Source organism: Acartia tonsa, chromosome 15 (assembly GCF_053477335.1).
Source record: "Acartia tonsa isolate MP-2025a chromosome 15, ASM5347733v1, whole genome shotgun sequence".
In the NCBI taxonomy this organism is placed as follows: domain Eukaryota; kingdom Metazoa; phylum Arthropoda; class Copepoda; order Calanoida; family Acartiidae; genus Acartia; species Acartia tonsa.
This window is the reverse complement of record NC_137274.1, coordinates 2,797,183-2,812,485: the sequence shown is the minus strand read 5'-3', so window position 1 is coordinate 2,812,485 and position 15,303 is coordinate 2,797,183. Positions and strand designations below refer to the sequence as shown.

At 35.7% G+C, this 15,303-nt stretch overlaps 1 protein-coding gene across 3 annotated transcripts in view; it reads left to right on the top strand.

Annotated features, from left to right (window-relative positions):
• LOC145306780 (G protein-coupled receptor kinase 1-like) overlaps positions 1–15,303 on the top strand; it is a 32,499-nt gene that overhangs the window by 11,424 nt on the left and 5,772 nt on the right. For all 3 annotated transcript variants that reach the window (XM_080149078.1, XM_080149077.1, XM_080149079.1), the window contains 12 exons: positions 495–581; positions 1,056–1,331; positions 2,135–2,211; positions 3,569–3,664; positions 4,384–4,448; positions 5,097–5,194; positions 5,820–5,918; positions 6,588–6,677; positions 10,350–10,452; positions 11,192–11,268; positions 11,944–12,015; positions 13,037–13,099. In XM_080149078.1, coding sequence (XP_080005204.1) covers positions 495–581; positions 1,056–1,331; positions 2,135–2,211; positions 3,569–3,664; positions 4,384–4,448; positions 5,097–5,194; positions 5,820–5,918; positions 6,588–6,677; positions 10,350–10,452; positions 11,192–11,268; positions 11,944–12,015; positions 13,037–13,099 — 1,203 coding nt within the window. The remainder of the gene's footprint in view (positions 1–494; positions 582–1,055; positions 1,332–2,134; positions 2,212–3,568; positions 3,665–4,383; positions 4,449–5,096; positions 5,195–5,819; positions 5,919–6,587; positions 6,678–10,349; positions 10,453–11,191; positions 11,269–11,943; positions 12,016–13,036; positions 13,100–15,303) is intronic.

Below are 15,303 nucleotides of genomic sequence, written 5' to 3'. Positions count from 1 at the left end.
GAGGGAAAAATAATTATAAAACTCAGGGATCTAAAGGGATAAGACAATGACCGATAAATTTATATACATCCCCAAAGATGATACACAAAGTTACCCCTTCTATTCATCTACATTTTCCAGTACCTACCTATTTCTCTATATTTTCCACAATCTACCTTCCCATCTTTGCAACTATTTATCTATCTATCTCACTATATATTCATCTATTTTTTATCTATATCTTCTACTATCTATCTATCTTAATATCTATCCTAGTATAATGATCCTACTATTCACTAATCTTATCTATCTTTCCTACTATCTATCTATCATTTTCACTACCTAGGCATATCTATCTTTCCTACTATCTATCTATCATTTCCACTACCTAGGCATATCTATCTTTCTTACTACCAATCTTATCCATCATTTCCATTAGGTATCTATCTCTCTATCTATCTTTCCTACAATCTATCCATTTATCTTTCTCACTCTCAATCTATCTACTTATTAAGTGTTTGGACAAGAAACGTATAAAGATGAAGCAAGGAGAAACTCTGGCTCTTAATGAGAGGATTATGCTTAGCCTTGTATCTACAGGAACATATTACAAATATTATTAGATAGACAGACATATAGACAGACAGACAGATAGACAGCAAATGTATAGACAGACAGACCGATAGACAGACAGATAGATAGACAGTACAGACAAACAGATGGACAGACAGATAGACAAACAGAAAGCTTAGCCTTGTGTTTACAGGAACTATATCAAACATTATCATACAGACAGATAGCTTAGGCAGAGAGACAGATAGACTAATGGAAAGAAGGACAGATAGACAGACAGACAGACAGGATGCATAGCCATTTTTTTATAAAACATTCATTAGAATAAAGATATACAGATAGAAAGACAGACAGAATTATAGACAGACATATAGACAAACAGAAGCCTTGTGTTTACAGGAACTATAACAAACATTAGTGCATAGACAGATAGATATACAGACAGATAGATATACAGATAGACAGACATACATTTGAATAAATTTGTAATTGTGTTGTCAGGACATGATTGTCCCTTCATTGTATGCATGACTTATGCTTTCCACACGAGTGACAAACTCTGTTTTATTCTTGACCTTATGAATGGCGGTGACCTACACTACCATCTTTCCCAGGTTAGTTCCCACGGTCGACATTTTTTTCCCTACATTATACATTTTTTCCCACGGTCTACATTTATTCCCATGGTCTGCATGACTTATGCTTTCCACACGAGTGACAAACTCTGTTTTATTCTTGACCTTATGAATGGCGGTGACCTACACTACCATCTTTCCCAGGTTAGTTCCCACGGTCGACATTTTTTTCCCTACATTATACATTTTTTCCCACGGTCTACATTTATTCCCATGGTCTGCATGACTTATGCTTTCCACACAAGTGACAAACTCTGTTTTATTCTTGACCTTATGAATGGGGGTGACCTACACTACCATCTTTCCCAGGTTATTTCCCACGGTCTACATTTTTTCCGTCACGGTCTAGATTTTTCTCCCACGGTCTACATTTTTTCCCACGGTCTACATTTTCCCCCACGGTCTACATTTTTTTTGTACAGTCTACATTTTTTTCTCCTTCGTTCTACATTTTTTTCTCCCTCATTCTACATTTTTTTCCCCACAGTCTACATTTTTTCCCATGGTCCACACATTTTCCCTCAAGGTTGACACTTTTTTCCCATGGTCGACACTTTTTCCCAAGATCCACATTTTTTTCCCCATTGTCTATTTTTCCAGTTTTTTTTTGGTTATCAAAAAATTGTTTTGAAGAAAATTACCAAAATTTGTACTTGTCTCTATACATATTTTCATTATTGCTTTAAAACTGAATAATTAATATCCGCTGGATTAGAACTGGTTCTCAGCCATACTGAAAATTCATGTAAAGCTTTGCATTGCAGACAATTTTCCACGAATATCAAAATAAAATCATGAGAAAAAAAACAGTGCTGTAGTGTTGTTATCCCAGGTCTGAAACCCTTTGGTGTTTAAAAAACTGGTTTTAACCTTATCATTTTTCATACTACTATCCACGGAAAGCTGTTTATAAAACGATAAACAACTATTATAATGTATTATCTTAGCATGGAGTATTCAACGAACAAGACATGAAGTTTTATGCTGCTGAAGTTATCCTTGGCCTTCAACACATGCACAAAAGGTAATTTTCTTTTTTGCGCGCGCTTTTTTTGCACATTTTTGCGCGCTTTTTCCCTACTTGTTTAGGAATGAGATAGAATCCAGAGATAGAGGGGACTTTGGGTTGTTTAACTAGTCCCCAAAGTTTTATATTAACGTTTTCTTATTTGTTGAAAGACCCAAACGTTTCAACCACTAATAGTAATCTACAGAAGGGTAATTTTGTGTATCATTATTAGGGATGTATTTTTCTTTATTGTGCACTTTGCTAAAAGCAAAGCTTTTCTATAATTAGGGTCAGTCTTTCCGTCCTTAACGGTTAGCCCTGTTTGTTAATTTTGACAAGTTAAAATCGATGTCAAACTTGTTATGTTGATTCCTGTAACATTTAGGTTCAATTTAGAAAGCGTAGCCACTCTATAATCATTAACTAAAAGTCAGTACTTCCATTTGAAACATGTTGATTGTTAACCTTTTTGGCAAAAATATTTTATGTGATAGAATTATCTTATTCATCTGATTTTCAAAATACTGATTCCTATTACAACAAGGTAGGTATAATGTTATAGATCCAAACTTACTCAATAATCCCCTTCTTACACAACCAGGGGAAGTTGCGTGAATGTATTCAAATGTATTCACTGAGCTACGACGCCCCTATATTCCCATCAATAAATATAAATAAAACATCCATGGCCGTCGTTGTGCTTTAATGCAGGTTTTAAGCTACTTTTTTTAGGTTTCAAGGTTGCATATTAAGTCCTGTTTTATTTTTGAAAAAACATGATTTTCTTTGTTCCTATTAAAGATAGACGCCTGAAACTTCTTGTCAACATTTTCATCCATATGGAGCATAAATGAGTGTTATACATCCTTGGCGGTTGGAGGGCTTTTAGGCAGGTTTTCAGCTACTTTAAGGCAGGTTTTAAGCTACTTTTATTTAAGGTTTAAAGTGTAAAGATATAGTTAGTGGAGTGCCTCAAGGTTTCATATTAGGCCCTTGTTTTATTTTGGAGAAAAAAACATGATTGTCTTTGTTCCTATTAAAAATAGACGCCTGAAACTTCTTGTCAACATTCAAATCAGTATGGAGCATAAATTAGTGTCATACATCCTAAGCGGTCGGAGTTCTTTTAGGCAGGTTTTCAGCTACTTTTATTTAAGGTTTAAAGTGTAAAGATATAATTAGTGGAGTGCCTCAAGGTTGCATATTAAGTCCTGTTTTAATTTTGGAAAAACATGATTTTCTCTTTTCCCATAAAAGATAGACGCCTGAAACTTCTTGTCAACATTCCCATCAATATGTAGCATAAATAAGTATAAAACATCCATGGCGGTCGGAGGGCTTTTAGGCAGGTTTTAAGCTATTTTTATTTTAGGTTTATAGTGTATAGAGACCTGAAACCTGCCAACATACTTCTGGATGAAGGGGGCCACATCAGAATATCAGATCTTGGACTGGCGTGTGATTTTAGGTAAGGGTCCCCCCTCCCTTTCATCCCGTAGTGTGATTTTAGGTAAGGTCCCCCCCTCCCCTCCCTCCCTCCTATAGTGTGATTTTAGGTAAGGTCCCCCCCTCCCCTCCCCCCCTCTCTCCTATAGTGTGATTTTAGGTAAGGTCCCCCCCTCCCCTCCCTCCCTCTCTCCTATAGTGTGATTTTAGGTAAGGTCCCCCCCTCCCCTCCCTCCCTCTCTCCTATAGTGTGATTTTAGGTAAGCTCCCCCCTCCCTTTCATCCCGTAGTGTGATTTTAGGTAAGGTCCCCCCCTCCCCTCCCTCCCTCTCTCCTATAGTGTGATTTTAGGTAAGGTCCCCCCCTCCCCTCCCTCCCTCTCTCCTATAGTGTGATTTTAGGTAAGCTCCCCCCTCCCTTTCATCCCGTAGTGTGATTTTAGGTAAGGTCCCCCCCTCCCCTCCCTCCCTCTCTCCTATAGTGTGATTTTAGGTAAGGTCCCCCCCTCCTCTCCCTCCCTCCTATAGTGTGATTTTAGGTAAGGTTTAGCCCGCTACAGAGTTCACTTTATTGTATGTAGAACATGAAAGATCGGAGTAAAAATAAATCCATTTCTATCTATCTATCTATCTATCCATTTATATATATATTTATCTATCTATCCATCCATTTATCTATCTATCCATCCATCCCTATATAATTATCTATCTATCCATCTATCTATTGAATATTTATTTCTAGTAAAAAACGGCCCCATGCCTCAGTAGGAACTCACGGCTATATGGCACCGGAAGTTTTGTCCAAAGGTAAATTTTATGTTTCCGCTTAATATCCGCTGGATTAGAACTGGTTCTAAGCATACTATCCGCATAATATCCGCGGAGAGCTGTCTATAATACGATATGATAATAAAAACACATACAAGGAGAAATATATTTCCAGTATGGCTTCCAAACAGATTAATATCCGCTGGATTAGAACCTGTTCACTCAGCCATACTGAAAAATCATGTATTGTACAACAGACAATTTTCCACGATAGATAAAATCAAAATGATAAGATTAATACCAGTTTTGTATCTTTTCATAGTAATATCCGCGGAAAGCTGTCTATAATACGATGCTATACATAACTATTCTAACTTTTGGCGGGAAATTGTGGTAATTAAATTTTTTGGGGGGAAAATTTTAGGGAGAGAAAGAGGGGACAATAGGCTGTTTATTATACTAGTCCCAAAAATCCTATAATAACGTTTTCTCATTCGCCGTCTTAACAACTTTGGGGACTTTCATCGAATTTTGATTGTTTATTTATAAAGTAAGGTCCAAACGTTTCAACCACTAACTTAAATCTACAAAAGGTGTATTTGTTTTGATTATCATTGGGGATGTACATCATTTTACCTGCCATTGTCTTATCCCTTCAGTTAGATGCTTGACTTGTTAAATATTTAGGAACTGCCTATGACAGTAGCGCGGACTGGTTCAGTTTCGGCTGTATGCTCTACAAACTTCTCAAGGGACATTCTCCTTTCAGACAGCACAAAACAAAGGTAGGTCTCTCCGTCTTTCTGTCTATCCGTCTGTCTGTCTATCTGTCTATCTGTCTCTCTGTATGCTCTACAAACTTCTAAAGGGACATTCTCCTTTCAGACAGCACAAAACAAAGGTAGGTCTCTCCGTCTTTCTGTCTATCCGTCTGTCTGTCTATCTGTCTATCTGTCTCTCTGTATGCTCTACAAACTTCTAAAGGGACATTCTTCTTTCAGACAGCACAAAACTAAGGTAGTTCTGTCTGTCTGTTTATCTGTTTGTCTGTCTGTCTGTCTATCTGTCTCTCTGTATGCTCTACAAACTTCTAAAGGGACATTCTCCTTTCACTTTTAGACAGCACAAAACTAAGGTAAGTCTGTCTGTCTGTCTGTATATTTGTTTGTCTGTCTGTCTGTCTATCTATCTCTCTCTTTATGCTGTACAAACTAATTAAGGGGCATTCTCCTTTCAGACAACACAAAACGAAAGTAAGTCTGTATGTCTGTCTGATTTTTGAACTTTCTATCTATCCCACTATCTATCTCACTATCTATCTCTATCTAACTATCTATCTAGATAAGATGACCCTGACAATGAATGTAGAACTATCTATCTTTGTATCTATCTATCTATCTATCTATCTAGGACAAGCATGAGATAGATAAGATGACCCTGACAATGAATGTAGAACTGCCCGACAATTTTTCTCCAGAACTAAAGAGCTTATTAGAGTCGCTATTACAGGTAAATAATAATCCAGCGGCTAGCAGCAACAATCCGCTGGATTAGAACCGGTTCTTAGTTAATACTATCCGCAGAGTATCCGCGGAAAGCTGACTATAATACGATACGAAATTTTTCTCTAGACTAAAGAGCTGATTTGCTATTACAGGTGGATCTTAAGGGATATACAATGGCCTATATAAATTTATGTACATCACCATTCTTAATGGTGATACACAAAATTACCCCTTTTTTGTAGATTACAATTAGTGATGGAAACGTTTGAATACTCATTTTGATGAACATATGAATTATAATCCAATGAAAGTCCCCAAGGTTGTTAAGCCTTAAAGAACAAGAAAACGACTTTGGGGACTAGTGGAATAAACAGCCCAATGTCCCCTCCATCCCTTTAAATAATTCCAGGACTATTTTCATTAAAAAAACAAAGATGACATCTAAATATTGTTTTATCTATCTATATATCTGTGTATCTATCTATCTATATATCTATGTATCTATCTATCAATATATCCATCTATCTATTTATCTATCTATCTGTCTGTGTATCTATCTATCTATCTAGAGAGATGTAGACAAGAGACTTGGATGTTGTGGCGGGGGCTCCGAGGAACTATATCTCTCTATCTATCTATATCTATCTATCTATCTATGTATCTATCTATCTAGAGAGATGTGGACAAGAGACTTGGATGTTGTGGCGGGGGCTCCGAGGAACTCAAGAGTCACAAGTTCTTTGATGGCGTAGATTGGGAACAGGTAATACCCAGAGAGAGTCCCCAAAGTTCTTTGATGGTGGAGATTGGGAACAGGTAATACCCAGAGAGAGTCCCCAAAGTTCTTTGATGGCGTAGATTGGGAACAGGTAATACCTAGAGAGAGTCCCCAAAGTTCTTTGATGGCGTAGATTGGGAACAGGTAATACCCAGAGAGAGTCCCCAAAGTTCTTTGATGGCGTAGATTGGGAACAGGTAATACCCAGAGAGAGTCCCCAAAGTTCTTTGATGGTGTAGATTGGGAACAGGTAATACCCAGAGAGAGTCCCCAAAGTTCTTTGATGGCGTAGATTGGGAACAGGTAATACCCAGAGAGAGTCCCCAAAGTTCTTTGATGGCGTAGATTGGGAACAGGTAATACCCAGAGAGAGTCCCCAAAGTTCTTTGATGGCGTAGATTGGGAACAGGTAATACCCAGAGAGAGTCCCCAAAGTTCTTTGATGGCGTAGATTGGGAACAGATAATCCCCTGAGTGGTGGTTAGTTTGGTTTTACTCATAGAATTAATCCTTGAGAAACACCACACTCTTAAAAAACATAGAATTGATCCTTGAGGAACACCACACTCTTAGAAAACATAGAATTGATCCTTGAGAAACACCACACTCTTAGAAAACATAGAATTGATCCTTGAGGAAGACCATACTCCTAGAAAACATAGAATTGATCCTTGAGGAACACCACACTCCTAGAAAACATAGAATTGATCCTTGAGGAACACCACACTCCTAGAAAACATAGAATTGACTCTTGAGGAACACCACACTCCTAGAAAACATAGAATTGATCCTTGAGGAACACCACACTCATAGAAAACATAGAATTGATTCTTGAGAAACACCACACTCATAGAAAACATAGAATTGATCCTTGAGGAAGACCACACTCATAGAAAACATAAATCAATGGCCTTTAGATTGTGAATAGTGTACTACCCCTTAATATAAAAGTAACAGGGTGTTTGTTTGTCTATCTGTGTGTACCAAAAGTTCTCTAACTGCTGAACTGATATTTAATTTTCTTTTGCATTGAAGGTTGATTGGTGGGAAGGTTAATAACTCTTTTATCCCAAGATAAATCGCCCCTACATAAAATTGCCCTTCCCTCTCCCATAAAAAATTTATAATTGTTTATTAAATCTTTGTAAAGTGAGAGAGGTCAAACACCAAAAAAAAACACCTTATTTAGAGATATTAATACATAAGACAATGGAAGATGAATTGATAATTGATAGGGTAGTGAGGGGTTAATGCGGTCATCGGGTCAATTCCGGTCAAACGACCAGCTGTCAGATCACTCCTTCTATGATTTTTTTGCCCTCAAAAAGTTGCAAAAAATTTGCAAAAAAAAAAATTTCAAAATAGGCCATGTTCAATCTAAAATAAAAGTCCTATCGACCCCCGGGTTTTTGTAAAATGAAAGATATGGCATTCATTTATCGTTTGCAATTGGAGGCCTTGTTCTAACTTGATTTTTTCATAATTTTTTTTTCGTCTAAAAAAATTGGTCTATTCCGGTCACTTTTTTTACTTTTTTTATTACTGTATTTATAACTGTATAATACCCTAATGTTTTATTTAGGTGATCTGGAAGCATGAACAACCTAAATGCATGACCTAAGCTTTAAGCATTGCCTTGCCTGTTGTGTGATGTACATTACTAGTCATTTTACTGCTTGTATTATGTCATGTTTTGATGCCTAAGCTTTTCAATTTGTAAAGACATTAAAAATTTTTGCCGACACATTTTTATAGTAATGGGAAGAGTATATCACCCAAAGGAACGCCTTAAATATTTTCCTGAAAATGTATCATCTGCATTGGCTCATGTAAGAAGGGGTATGTCTATTAGAAAGACTGCTAGAAGATTTAAAATTCCATATGAAACCCTTGCATCTTTTTCGTATAAGAGAGTGTTAGAGATTTTTGCGCGGTTTGGATTTTTTATGTCAAATCGGCTAGGATTAAGCTAGAAAGGTGTTTAAGGTGTCTATAGGAAGCTCTTTGCATGTCCTAACAAAAACTCCCCAGGATATGGGTTCTATCTCCAAGATTTAGAGTACATATTCAAGATATTGCATTTTCAAAATTCCTGTTGCATAAAATGTGTTGAAATATTAGAGTTAGACCCCATATAATTTCCAGTTAATTGTCAGGCATGTAATTTTGCATCTTTAGACACCTTAACCACCCTTGTAGGTCAATCCTAGCCAATTTGAGACAAGAAAAAATGTATCAAAAACTGCTGTCAAAACTGGCAGGATTTTTAAAATTAAAAAGGGAGAGGTCATTTTCTAGTAAATCCCGTAAAGGTGTGTGTTATAAGGCCTAAAAATAGTAGTAGAACGATAAGGTGCTCTAGATATATGTATTCCCTAGGGAACAATAGGGAAATTTTTTTTTTTTTTTTGATAACCCTACCTGGATTATCTAAAAAAAATACGAAATTTCTATCAAACGCTTTGTTTGGCTCAAACTGACAAAAATTAAAAAAAAAATATAATTATAATAATAATGTTTTCTATAGGTACTAGGTAAAGGTTAAGAACAATCTATACCATTAAACAAAGGAAGAAGTCATTCTTTACAGGTTGATTTATTATAATTATATATTTTTTTTTTGTGTCAGTTTGAGTTAAACAAAGCGTTTGATAGAAATTTCAGATATTCCAGGTACGGTTATCAAAAAAAAAAAAAAAATTTCTTCCCTATTGTTCTATTCAATAGGAAATACAAATATATAGAGCACCTTATCGTTCTACTACTATTTTTAGGCCTTATAACACACACCTTTACGGGATTTACTAGAAAATGACCTCTCCCTTTTTTGGGAAAAAATCACTTTTTTCAAGAAATTCCAAGACCTGCGAATCAGAAATTGCCTGTAATTTATGTATAAAGCTTAAAAAAACCTAATCATATAATAAAAAGTATGATTTTTTTTTAAAAGTTTGCATGAAAAAAATTTATGTTTTTTTTTTGCGATTTTACCGACTTTTTTATAATGGGGAAAATGTGGTCAAAAAATTGTCTGATCTGCATGCGACTAGTACTGTTAGAAAGCTAATGACCTCAGCTTTCTACTCATAGTTTAAAATGTTAAAAAAAAATATTTTAAGGGGGTGTTCCACCCCCCCAAAGTCAACTGACCGAAATAGCCCCACCGGTGGGGTTATTCCGGTATAGGCCAACTGCCGCCCTTTAAACCGATTTTTGACCGACTTCTAGTTGCGATATCTTAATGGGACCAAGACAGGCTTCTTTGTTATTGCCATATCGTTCATTTGCACTCTTAAAAACCGGAAAAAGTTTTTGGGAAGTATGTTTTTTTTAAGTTGAAGCAAAAAATTGACCGGAATTACCCCGCACTACCCTAATCAGTTTTTCAATCTATCTAAATATCTACATCTATCGTTCTATCCATCTACCGATTTATTTATCTATATCTACCTTTCTATCTATAAATATAATTATCTATATCTATCTATCTATCTATTTACTTATCTATCCATTATCTATTTACTTATCTATGTATCTAGGTTTACCAGCAAAAGTATACCCCTCCGCTAATTCCTCCGCGGAGGGAGGTAAACTATCTATCTATCTATGTATATATCTATAATCTATTTAATACTATCTATCTATCTATGTATCTAGGTATACCAGCAAAAGTATACCCCACCGCTAATTCCTCCGCGGGGGGAGGTAAACGCCGCTGACGCCTTCGACATCGGATCTTTTGATGAGGAAGACACAAAAGGTAAGAAGCAATAGGCGATGTTTTATCCCAATTTTTAAAAGCAAAGCTTTTCTATAATTAGGGTTGGGCCAGTCCTTCCGTCAGTCATTCTATCCGTAACGGTTAGTTAATCTAGAAATGTTTGAATTGTCCTTTTGTTTTTAAACTTTGAATGATAGTAGTTATGAACGATTTAGAAAGCTTGGCAGCTCTATAATAGTAATAAAATGTTCGTACTTTCATTTATAGTATGTTGATTTTTAACTTTTTTGACAACAATTTTCTATGTGGTCAATTCAACCTATTCATCTGATTTTTGGAATACTGATCCATAGCACTACAAAGTACTATGTTTTAAGCGGAGCATCTCTTTAATCAAGTCCTGAAAATGTGTGTCCTTAAACAACATCCAGTATTTAGATATAGCAATCTTTATTAAATTTAAACGTTGAAAGAAAAGTATTCAACATTAGTTTATCCTGTATTATTTTTTCTTCTGAATAGTCTGTAATTTATCATAAAAGGTATGACCTTAAAACTGGCAATTTCTTTCAAAATAATACCAAAATTGTTACAGATTTAACAAGAGGTTGATTAGAATGATTAATTACAAAAGTATCACAGTAGGTTCTGGTCCCCAAAGTCCAAGACAGCAAGAAAAATGAATTGTCTTAGTTTTTCTAACTCTGTGTTACAACTGGGGGGTTCCGCAGGGATGTTTTCTTGGACCCATGATAATCCGAGTATTTTTCATTTTTAGGTTTAAAGTTAACAGAGGCTGACCAAGAATTGTACAAAAATTTTCCCTTGACAATCTCGGAGAGGTGGCAGGCAGAGGTAAGTTTGTCTGTTTGTCTGTCTGTCTGATGTATGTTTTTCTGTCTGTATATTTGTCTATCTATCAAATTGTCTATTTATTAAAATCTATATCTATTTATTAAATTGTCAATCTATTTAACTCTATATCTTTTCAAATCAAATTCAAATATTTATTGGGACAAAACAACATATACATTTAATATTCAACATTCATGAATGGTAATTACATTGTATTAATAATTTATTAATAAACTATTTTTTATATAAACAATGAATACTAAAGGATTAACACAATATAATACAAGTATCCAGGAACTGAAAAACGCCTGAGGGCGGTGTTGACATATCTGTCTATCTATCAAATTGTCTATCTATTTAACTCCTTTCACAAACTAGAGTTAATAGCGGTTCTAATAGTATGCATAAAATTATTCTACTATTACCACATATAATTTCTATTATTAACACAAGCCGCGCAATTTTAATTTTAAAAATTTCTGCATTTTTTTGCATTTAGGTTGCTGACACAGTATTTGAAACAATATCTACCTATCTCTGTATCTATCCATCTATCTATCTATATATCTATCTATCTATCTATATATCTATCTGTCTATCTATCTATATATTTATCTATCTATCTATCTATCTATCTATCTATCTATCTATCTAATCATCTATCTATCTATGTAGGTTGCTGACACAGTATTTGAAACAATTAATAGTGATTATGACAAGAAGGAGCACAATAGACGCAAACCCAAGGTAAAACTTCATAAAACCGCTTATTATCCGCTGGTTTAGAACAGGTCTCAGCCATACTAATACTATCCGCATAATATCCGCGGAAAGCTGTCTATAATACGATACAAGGTAAATCTTTATAAATCCAGGGAGGGAGGGGACATTGGGCTGTTTATTACACTAGTCCCCAAAGTTTTCTTACTTGTTGACTTAACAACTTTTGGGACTATTATTGAATTTTGATTGGTTGGTTCATAAAGTTGATTGTCTAAATGTTTTAACCAATAATTGTAAATTACAGAAGGGCTAATTTTGTGTATCATCCTAGTGGATGTACATCAAGTTATCGGCCATTGTCTTATCCCATTAGATCCCTATCATAAAACAATAACCCATAGGGTGTGTTCTTATGGTTCTATTATATTTTATAACCCATGGAGTGTCACAGGGTAGTGTTCTTGGTAGTGATGGGAATCCGGATCCGGAATCCGAATCCGGAATCCGGAATCCGCCCAATTTTCGGCCTATTTTGGAATCCGAATCCGGATCCGGAATCCGTTTTTTATAGCGGATTCCGGATTCTAAATTGGTAGGCTAAAATTACCGTCTTGAGTTTTTTCTTACAACTCCCTCTTAATTTTTTTTGTACATAACAAATTTTAATAATTACTAATGTGATGTAAATGTTTAACACTTTAACACTTTAAACAAATCAAGGCTTCAACCAAGTAACATAGTGTTAAATTAATGAAAAAAGCTATCCCTCTGCGACGGACGACCTTTTAAAATACTGCTAGAATCCGGAATCCGAATCCGGAATCCGCCAAAAATAAGAATCCGGAATCCGCAAGAATCCGTCACTTTTTTTGACGGATTCCTTCAGAATCCGGAATCCGAATCCGGCCCAAAAATTCGACGGATTCCCATCCCTAGTTCTTGGTTCTATTATGTAACATGTTCTTATTTAGTAAGCTTGCTACATCCCTAATGATAATTAACAACATTTCCCCCCTTTTCAAACTAACTTTATATGTTTATTTAGGCAACTTTTGGTACCGACGAAAAAGAATCAGACATATTACTTCATGGCTATTTGAAAAAATTGGTACGTTTTTTTTATATGGCAGTTTCCTTTATACCCTAGTAGTCTCAGCTACTTTTCAGTCAGATTACAAATTCACTGCCAATCTGAAATATATTTTCGGCAATGCAATCAAACCTGACACAATATCACCAAAAATCATATATGACATTTAGTGACATAGAGTGAGAGTTGGGAAAATTACCTAATCTGACACATTGTTACCAAAAGTCATATATGACATTCAGTGACATTGAGTCAGATTTGTCAGATTATAATCGGCAAATCCTGAGTTTTTCTTACAAAAATGGTAAAACCTCAGGTTTTGTCAGATTAAAATCTGATGAAATGTAATCAAAACCTGAATTTTGTATTATTGAATATTCAAGGTTTATTCTTAATATAGTTATATAAACTAAAAAAGTAAGTTTCACCTCGGTTTTATATGAAAAAAGTGTTTGTCACTTAAAGTCACTAGAATTCAGTTTAGAGTATACTACATTACTATAAATGTATATATATTCAACAGAAAAATTCAGGTTCCTTGCTGGAAGGTGATTAAAATCACTTGCTCTAGTTCGTGCATAGTCACCTAGTTGAGTGACATCTGTTAAGATTTCTGCTGCTACAACATTAAAGTACTAGCAGCTACGCCCATAGATGCCTCTAGGGGTCTTGTGGAGGGGGTAGTTGAATTAAGTTACCCAATTTTTGTTATTTAGATTTTTAGATTTTAAAAAACTTAAGATATTTTTTTGAGGGGGGAGGGAGAATTTTCTTAGGGCGATTTTTCTTGGGAGGTTGGTGATACCCTCCCCCAAAATAGTGCAAACCTTCTTGGGACCTATGAGAAGCTACTCTGTAAAGGAGAACCTGATCAGTTCAGCAGTTAGCTAGATTCTTCAGTACAAACAGACAGACAAACATCCTGTCACTTTATTATAAAGATAATCTTTAGAGTGGACTAATTTTATTGATTCTTTGTTTTTAGGGTGGACCCTTTGCCCAGATATGGTAGACACGCTATGCTAAGTTATATCTCTATCCAATTATCTATCTATCTCTGTTTAGGGTGGACCCTTTGCCCAGACCTGGCAGACACGCTATGCTAAGTTATATCTCTATCTATCTATCTATCTCTGTTTAGGGTGGACCCTTTGCCCAGACATGGCAGACACGCTATACTAAGTTATATCTCTATCTCTCTATCTAACTATCTATCTATCTATGTTTAGGGTGGACCCCTTGCCCAGACATGGCAGACACGCTATGCTAAGGGGGGGGGGGGCGTAATGACATTTATTCGTAATCCGTGAGCAAAATGGTCTTAAAATTTAGCTAGACCCTTCAAACTTGGTATATAAGCCTAGTCCTATAGGTATTACATCTAAATGGCAAAAAAATCCAAAAATTTTTATTTTAAGGTTAGGTTAGGTAAGAAAAACCCTGCGGAAATGGGGTTTTTAGGCTTTTTTTTGGTCGATTTTGATGTGGAAACTTACCCTAAATTGTTTTTTTTAGGGTTTTAACTTAAATACACTGTATCTATTCATATGGACATTATTTAAGATGATTCAGCAAGTCGGGGACCGACCCCAGGGGGCTAGGTGGGTGGCCCGCAGGGGTTAAGTGCCTTTTTCCAAATAAATATGTTGTGATACATCTAATTATAGGTTTTTTAGGTCAAGGAACTCAAATTCAGAGCTAAAATAAGCATTAGACTAATCTGAAGCTAGCCCCAGCGGGCTAGGTTGGTGGCCCGCAGGGGTTAAGTTCATTTTTTCCAATATATATCTTGTTATATATCAAAATATAGGTTTTTTAGGTCAAGAAACTCATATTCTGAGCAAAAATTAACATTAGACTAACCTGAAGCTAACCCCCCCGGGCTAGGTTGGTTTTCTGCAGGGCTTAAGAATTTACATAACCTAACCTATAAACTTAATTATATTTTTACATGTTTTTTCTTGAATAAACTTTGTCTATTAATGAGGACTTTATTTAAGATAATCCAGCAAGTCGGGAACCGACCCCAGCAGGTTAGGTTGGTGGCCCGCAGGGATTAAGTGCATTTTTCCCAATATATATGTTGTTATACATCTAATTATAAGTTTTTTTAGGTCAGTTAACTCAAATTTAGAGCTAGAATTAGCACAAGACTAATCTGAAGCTAGCCCCAGTGGGCTAGGTCGGTGGCCCGCAGGGGTTAAATGCATTATTTTCCAATA